We start from the raw sequence: 7152 nt of genomic DNA on the forward strand, positions 1-7152 counted from the left end.
GGAGTAGTCAAGCGGGGGGGGGTCCATGCAGGTCTGGTCATTTCTCAAGTGGTCTAGGGGGCTCTGTGGGGGTCCACTGGGGATTGGGAGGACCTAGGGGTGCTGGTGGGATTTGGGGGGTCTGGGGAAGGGTCTCTGGGGGCAGGAGGGTTAAATTGGGGTTTTAGGAGGGGTGATAAAAGTAGAGGCAAGGGGATACATGGGGGGTCCATGGAGGGCTGGGTTGGGGGTGGTCTCTGAGGTCTGGGGGGCATCCATGGGGAGCAGGCAGGGTCTTTGGGTGATCAGGGTCTCTGGGAGTCAGGTGGTTCAGTGGAGGTTCTGGGGAAGGGTCTCTGGGGGCAGGAGGGTTAAATTGGGGTTTTAGGAGGGGTGATAAAAGTAGAGGCAAGGGGATACATGGGGGGTCCATGGAGGGCTGGGTTGGGGGTGGTCTCTGAGGTCTGGGGGGCATCCATGGGGAGCAGGCAGGGTCTTTGGGTGATCAGGGTCTCTGGGAGTCAGGTGGTTCAGTGGAGGTTTTGTGAGAGCTGGAGAGGTGTCCAGGGGTTGGGGGTTCAATGGAGGCTGGGGGTCAGTGCAGGCCCAGCTGACAGAGTGCTCATGTCTGTGCAGGGGGTGCTGACCCCTGAAGTGGTGCCAAACCCGGAGCAGGGCCCTGCAGCCTCCCTGCCCCTGCCTGGTGAGTAGTGGGGCTGGGGGGGCTGCGTGGGTGTCTGGGGCCAGCTCTGACCTGTCTCCCCTGCCTGCTTGCAGGTGCAGGGGGGCCGTGTGCCCGGTGTGGGGCATCTGCACCTGACGGCTCCCCCGGCCTGTGCTCTGAGTGCCACCGCCATGGGTCCCCGCAGAAGGACTCCCCCGCCCCTGGGCTCCTTCAGGGAATGGAGACCCTGCCCCCTCCAGGTACTAGGCCATGGGTGGGCAAAATGCAGCCCGCGGGCCAGATGCGGCCTGCCAGGCCATTCTATCCAGCCTGCGGGGCCCCTAAAAAATTTAGAGAATTAATAGTTATCTGCCCTTGGCTGCCTGTCATGTGGCCCTCGATGTCTTGCCAAAACTCAGTAAGCAGCCCTCCTCCAAAAATAAGTGCCCACCCCTGTACTAGGTTCTTCTAGCCCTGTCCCCTGCCCCACTGTTGCCTGGCAACCAGGGACCTCCAAGTCCTCCCCTCACCCCCAATATAAGGGTTTAATGAGGCCTCTGATTTATGATGCACACCCCCCCCCCCCCCAGGGGGGGCCCTCCCCTTTAAAAACTCAGGGGGCCTTGCCCTTTAAGAACTCTGAAGGCAGCTAGGAAAGGGCCTGTCCTGGGGAAGTGGGGATCCCCAGGCAGGGAGGTGGGGGTGGGCATGGGCACAGGGGAGGTAAGGTTTGTGGGGACAGTGATGGCTGGGGCGGAGCTAGGGGAGAAGGCATGGTCTGGGGGCAGTGAGTACTGTGGTGGGGCCAGGGGAGAGGGGAGGAGCTTGGGAAGCCAGTGAGGGCCGGGGGTGAAGCTAGGGGTGAGGGGACAGGGCTTGGGAGCCAGTGAGCACTAGCAGTGGGGCCAGGGGAGAGGGGGCGGGGATTAGGGTGTTAATGATGTCTGAGGGCGGGGCTTGGGGTGTCTCTGACCCTGCTGCCCTGTCTCCCCAGCCTGTCCTTGGAGCTGCCACCCGGACGCCGGGGTCCCGTCCCAGCCCCCCGCCCACCGTGGCGCTGTACAGCCTGTGGGACCCCCAACGAGGGGCTGGCAGTGCTGTGCGGGGGCTGTGATCGGCCCCGCGCCTGCCCCCCAACCCCTGGGCCTCCCACACCCACCGCTGTCCCCAGCCCTGCCCCCAGCGCCTGGGCCTGCCGCAGCTGCACCCTGCTCAACCCCCCCGGCACTGTCCTGTGCGCCGTGTGCGAGCGCCCTCGCCTGGCTGGGCGCCCCCCCCTTGAGGCCCCTGCCACCCCCCAGGTGAGATCCACTCCCCACGTGCTGCCCCTCCCTACCACCCCACAACCCATTAACACCTTGTTGCCCCCAGGCACCGGGCTGGCAGTGTGAGCACTGCACCTTCTGGAACCAGGCGCCAGGGCGTGTGTGCGAGGTGTGTCACCGCACCAGCCAGTTGGGTGATGCAACCCCTTGCCCACCCCCTGGGGACAAGGGACCCCGGCGTCTGGCCAAGCCCCCCCACCTCTCGCCAGAGGAGGCCGAGCGGCGGCGCCAAGACAAGCTCCGGGAGGATGGCATGAAGCTGGTGGCCATGATCCGGGTGAGGCCCTGCCTACTTCCCTGCAGGCCCCCCTTCCCTGCAAGCCATGGCCCTCTGCCCCTGAATGTGGGTGGGGCCTAGTGGTGTCCCTTCCCTGCTGTGTGCAAGGGGGGGACAGGTGTGGCCTGCCCAGCATCTCCCACTAGGGGCACGACCAACTCAAATCCCTCCCTTGTGGGTGTGGCTTGCTCCAGCTCCCCCCTTTGGAGGCCTAGCCCCTTTCCCAGCTGTAGGTGTGTTGCTAGGGGGTGGATCCTCCCCCGTGGGTATGGCTTGTCCTAGCTCTTCCCCATGGGTGTGGCCTGACAAGTCCCACCCCCTTCATGTGGTAGGAGGCAGAGATGGCGGGTGTGTCCCCTGAGGAGGTGGAGGCAGCACGGCGGTACTCGGGGGCAGAGTGCCCACTGCCCTGGCTGCGCTCGGAGCTGCCAGCTGTGTTGGGGGCAGTGATGGAGGCTGCGTCGGGCCAGGCCAGCTGTGAGCCAGGTGGGGGCCTGGGCGCCATCACCCTCGGCGAGGCTCGGGATGCCTGGGTCTGCAGCCACGGGGACGTTGACGAGGCCGTGAGCCGCTGCCTGGGCGCCCGCAGGACCAAGGTGTGGGGGTGGGGCTGGCACGAGTGGGTACGGCTTGCTGCGGGGGAACATGGGGAGAGGTGGGACTTGCATGAAGAGGGGAGCCTGAGCAGGGGCAGGGCCATGGGAGATTGTGGGATTTGCATGAGGGGTGGGGCTCTGGTGAATGGTGGGATTGACATGGGGGTGGATCCTAGGGGAGGGGGCAGGGCCACAGTGAGGGTGGTATTTGCATGGCAGGGTGGGGCTTGGGAAAGGGCTGGGCCATGGAGATGGGTGGGGCTTGGGTGGTGGGAGGAGCTTGAGTGTGTGGAAGGGCAGAGTTTGGGTGTTCTGGGGGTGGGGCTTATGGTCTTGGGGGTGTGGGCTGTGGGTGGGGTTTGGGGTGTAGGTGGGACTATGGGAGGTGTGGGTGTAATTTGGGGCAGTGGGTTGGGCTATGGGAGCTGTGGGTGGAGTTTGGAGGTGGTAGGTGGAGTTGGAGTGCTGTGGGCGGCGCTCAGAGGGTTGGGGCAGAGTTGGGGGGGGGGGGGCCCCGGGGGGGTGGGGGCGGGGGGGGGGGGGGGGGTCCCAGTGCCAGTCTCTCCCGCCAGGTGCGGGCGCTGAGGGGCCTGGGCTTCGGGGTGGGGGAACCAGTGCTGGAGGCCTTGTACCACAACGAGGGGGACCTGTGGGGGGCCCTGCGTGATCTGCAGCGCCCTGTGCTGGAGCCCTTCTGCCAGCGCCTCTGGGCCTCCAACGAGCCCCCCATCGACTTCCATGCGTCGGACCACCAGGTATCTGGGGACCGGGCAGGGGCCTGGGAGGTCTGGGGGTCTCTGGGGTTGTGAGGGTGCCTCTGAGAGGGGCTATGGGTCTCCAGGTGGCTGGGACAAGCTGGCAGGGTTCAGGGGGAGGTCCAGAGGGGTCTTGTAGTTTGTGGGAGATTCTGGGAGCAGATCAGGGTTCCTAGGGCAGGTCTGGCATCTATAGGGGAGCCAGGGTGTGGGCATGGGGGTGCGGGAGGCACTGGGACATGAGGCTGTCTTTGCAGGGCCCCTGGTGGGCGGGATTTCTCAAGGTGGGCTGAGATGCGGTCCCTGGCAGGGACCAGGGGGGTCCATTGGTTTTTTGGCGGCAGATGGAAATGGGGGGCTGGGGTCGCCAGGAGGCAGGGTTGGAGGGGCCCCAGGGGGGTGTGGCAGGGGGTTTCTGGGGTCCCCTGGGGGTGGGGCTGGGGGGCTTCATGGCTTCAGTGTGGGGGCTGGAGGCCCCTTGGGGGCAGGGGTGTGGGTCCTGGAACCCTGCCCCACTGCACAGGCGGTGGTGCGGCGGGTGCTGGCATCACAGGGGCTACCAAGCTGGGGCCGGGCAGAGCTGGTGGCGTCGCTGGCACAGGAGCTGGGCGTGGGGCCAGGGCCAGGCAGGGGCCGGGGACTGGTGCTGGGTGATATCGTGGAAGCTGTGCGTGCCTCGCCCGACCGTGCCTTCATCAAGCGCCTGCTCAGCTGGGAGTGTGCTGTCTGCGGCTGGGCCTTGCCCCGCCACCAGGTACAGCTGTGCACATCCCCACATGCAACAATGTGGGCACCCCTCGTGCAACGCAACCCCCCCACGTACAATGCATGCATCCCTTATTTGATCTGTGTCCTCCCTGTTATGCACATGCCGTGTGTAACACTCCCCATGGGAGCTCCTCATGCAAACCCGGCGTGCCCCTCTGTCCTGTGCAGATGCAGTCCCTGACATCATGTGAGTGCACAATCTGCCCCGAGTGCTTTGTGCAGCACTTCACCATTGCCGTGAAGGAGAAGCACATCACAGACCTCGTGTGCCCGGCCTGCGATGCCCCCGACCTGCGCCACGAGCCCGATCGCCTCGCCTATTTCTCCACCCTTGACATCCAGGTGCCCACGACCCTCTGGTTTCTCCCCAAGTCTCCAGGGGCCCTCCCAGTGCCCCCCACCCCAGGCTACCCTTACCTCAGCCCTGGTGACCCCCTGAGGCTGCCCAGCCCTCTGCCCCTCCAGCCCTGCCAGTTCTCCTCACTCCCAACCCGCAAACCCCTATCCCTACCCCAGTCTAGGTGACCCCCCGCCCCCAAGGCTCCCCAGGCCACTGGAAATACCCCGCAGGACTCTGGAGACCCCCCCAGTGCCCTCCAATTGAGGACCCCCTGGCACTCCCCAGGTCAAGAAGACCTCCTTGATATTCCCCTAGTACTGAGGTGCTCCATATCTTCACTCCAGTTCTCTTGTGATCCTCTCAAGGCCCCCCAGCTAGAGGGGACCCCCCCTAGATCCCCCCAGTGAGGGGGAACCCCTGTAGAACTGGAAAGACCCCTCCCAGTGCTCCCCAGCCCAGGAGGAACCCCCCTGAGACCCTCCCCAGAATTAACAGGATGTCCCTGTTGCCCCTCATCATCCTGTGGGGGATCCCCAAGTGCCCCCCAACCCTTGGGGACACCTCCACAGATACCACAGGATCCCTCTAACCCCCCTACATATCCCCTTGGGTCCCTGCCCCCCCAACATCCTGCCCGGGGCCTCATCACCCCAACAGCACCTCAGTGCTCCCCAATATATGGACTTGGGGACCTCTGATATCCTTTGGACATGGCGCAGGGAGAACTGCTGGAGTCCCCCACCCCGTGACTCCCTGCCCACCCCACAGCTCCGGGAGTGCCTGGACCCCGAGACCTATGAGCTGTTCACCAAGAAGCTGACAGAGCAGGAGCTGATGCGGGACCCCAAGTTCCAGTGGTGCACACATGTGAGTGTGCAGGGGGGGCATGACCTGAGTGTGTGTGTGTGCGCAAAGGGGTGAGCTGAGCATGCAAGAGCATGAACTCATTACCCCAAATGCTTGCATTGGGGAACCAGCTGGTGGAAAGACAGAGGCCCAAGAGATTTCCCTCTCCCATCATGTAGATTTATTTGCTGATACAATCACTTTCTTACTTCCGGGTATTTTCCGTAGATAAACAAGCACGCCCACACCTGCGTACCTTCCTCCTCGCACGTCCGCTCTGTCTCCTTTTCTCCCTGCTGTTGGTGACAGTGTTGGTGCTTTGACACAATCTGTAGCTTCTGGCTTAGTTTTACCCAGATAGCGACCTCTCCACCCGCTCAGTTGCTATGCGGCATTTCTCAGGAGTGGACATGGGCATTTTATGGCTACAGATTAAGTGTGCAAGGGGGTTGTGAGCATGCCGGGTGGGGGGGGGGGGGGGCTGCCGGGGGGGGGTGGGGGGTGAGCTGAGTATGGGAGGGCTGTGAGCATCCCAGGGGATGAGCTGAGTATGCAAATGGGCTGTAAGTGTGTGAGGGGGGTGAGTTGAGTTTGTGAAGGGCTGTGAGTGTGTGAGGGGGTTCTGAGTGTGCATGGGGTGAGCTGTGCGTGCAAAGGGTGAGCTGAGTTCATGCGTGAGTGGGGGGCATGTGACGCAGTGAGTTGAGCCTGAGGGAGCTGTGAGTGTGCAAGGGGGTGAGCTGAATGTGTGAGGGGCCTGTGAATGTGCATGAGGTGAGCTGAGTGTGTGAGGGGGCTGTGTCCATGGGAATGAGCTGAGTGTGCAGGGGGTGAGGGGGGGTGGGGAGTGTCGGGGGATGCTGGGGGAGCAAAGGAGGCACCCACATTTCTGTCCGACCCTCTCTCCGCCTTCCTCCCCCCAGTGCTCATTCGGGTTCATCTACGAGTCGGAGCAGTGGGACGCCCAATGCCCCCAGTGCCGCCAGAGCTTCTGTGTCCACTGCAAGCGCCCAGTGAGCCTAGGAGGCCTGGGGGGTGCTGGGGAAAACGGGGTGCTGAGAGGCATTTGAGGGCGCTGGAGAAATTACTGGGAGACACTGAGGGAATTACTGGGGGATGGTGGGGGGCACTGGTTGATATTGGGGGGTATTGGGAGTTGTAGGAGGTAGTGGAGGGCATTGGGGGAATTACTGGGAGGTGGGGTACACTGGGAAATTGAGAGGTGCTGGGAGGTACTGGAGGGTTGGGGGAATTTACTGGGGGCACTAGGGGAAACTGCAGGGTGCTGGGAGGTACTGGGGGCATTGAAGGGTTTTGGGTGTGTTGGAAGGTACTGAGGGGTACTGGAAGGTACTGGGGGCATTGGGACACCCCAGCAGATGCTGATCCCTTCCTCCCCGGCACAGCGGGAGCCGCAGCACCAGGGCCTGTCGTCAGTGGGAGCCGCAGCACCAGGGCCTGTCGTGTCAGGAGTTCCTGGAGTGGAAGCGCAGCAATGACCCCCAGTACCAGGCACAGGGGCTGGCTGCCTACCTGCAAGAGCATGGCATCAGTGAGTGCCCCGAGGACCCCTACTCTATGAACCCCACCATCCAGCAGCAG

The 7152-nt window shown here is 63.7% G+C and overlaps 1 protein-coding gene across 1 annotated transcript in view; it reads left to right on the forward strand.

Annotated features, from left to right (window-relative positions):
• Positions 1-7152, forward strand: part of RNF31 (ring finger protein 31) — a 16353-nt gene that overhangs the window by 7088 nt on the left and 2113 nt on the right. Inside the window, exons 6-16 of the mRNA XM_025192813.1 lie at positions 616-682; positions 757-868; positions 1593-1944; positions 2015-2245; positions 2578-2841; positions 3414-3596; positions 4120-4350; positions 4533-4706; positions 5473-5571; positions 6474-6563; positions 6988-7148. Coding sequence (XP_025048598.1) covers positions 616-682; positions 757-868; positions 1593-1944; positions 2015-2245; positions 2578-2841; positions 3414-3596; positions 4120-4350; positions 4533-4706; positions 5473-5571; positions 6474-6563; positions 6988-7148 — 1964 coding nt within the window. The remainder of the gene's footprint in view (positions 1-615; positions 683-756; positions 869-1592; positions 1945-2014; positions 2246-2577; positions 2842-3413; positions 3597-4119; positions 4351-4532; positions 4707-5472; positions 5572-6473; positions 6564-6987; positions 7149-7152) is intronic.

The sequence above is a fragment of the Alligator sinensis genome, unplaced genomic scaffold (genome assembly GCF_000455745.1).
Source record: "Alligator sinensis unplaced genomic scaffold, ASM45574v1 scaffold128_1, whole genome shotgun sequence".
Classification (NCBI taxonomy): Eukaryota; Metazoa; Chordata; order Crocodylia; family Alligatoridae; genus Alligator; species Alligator sinensis.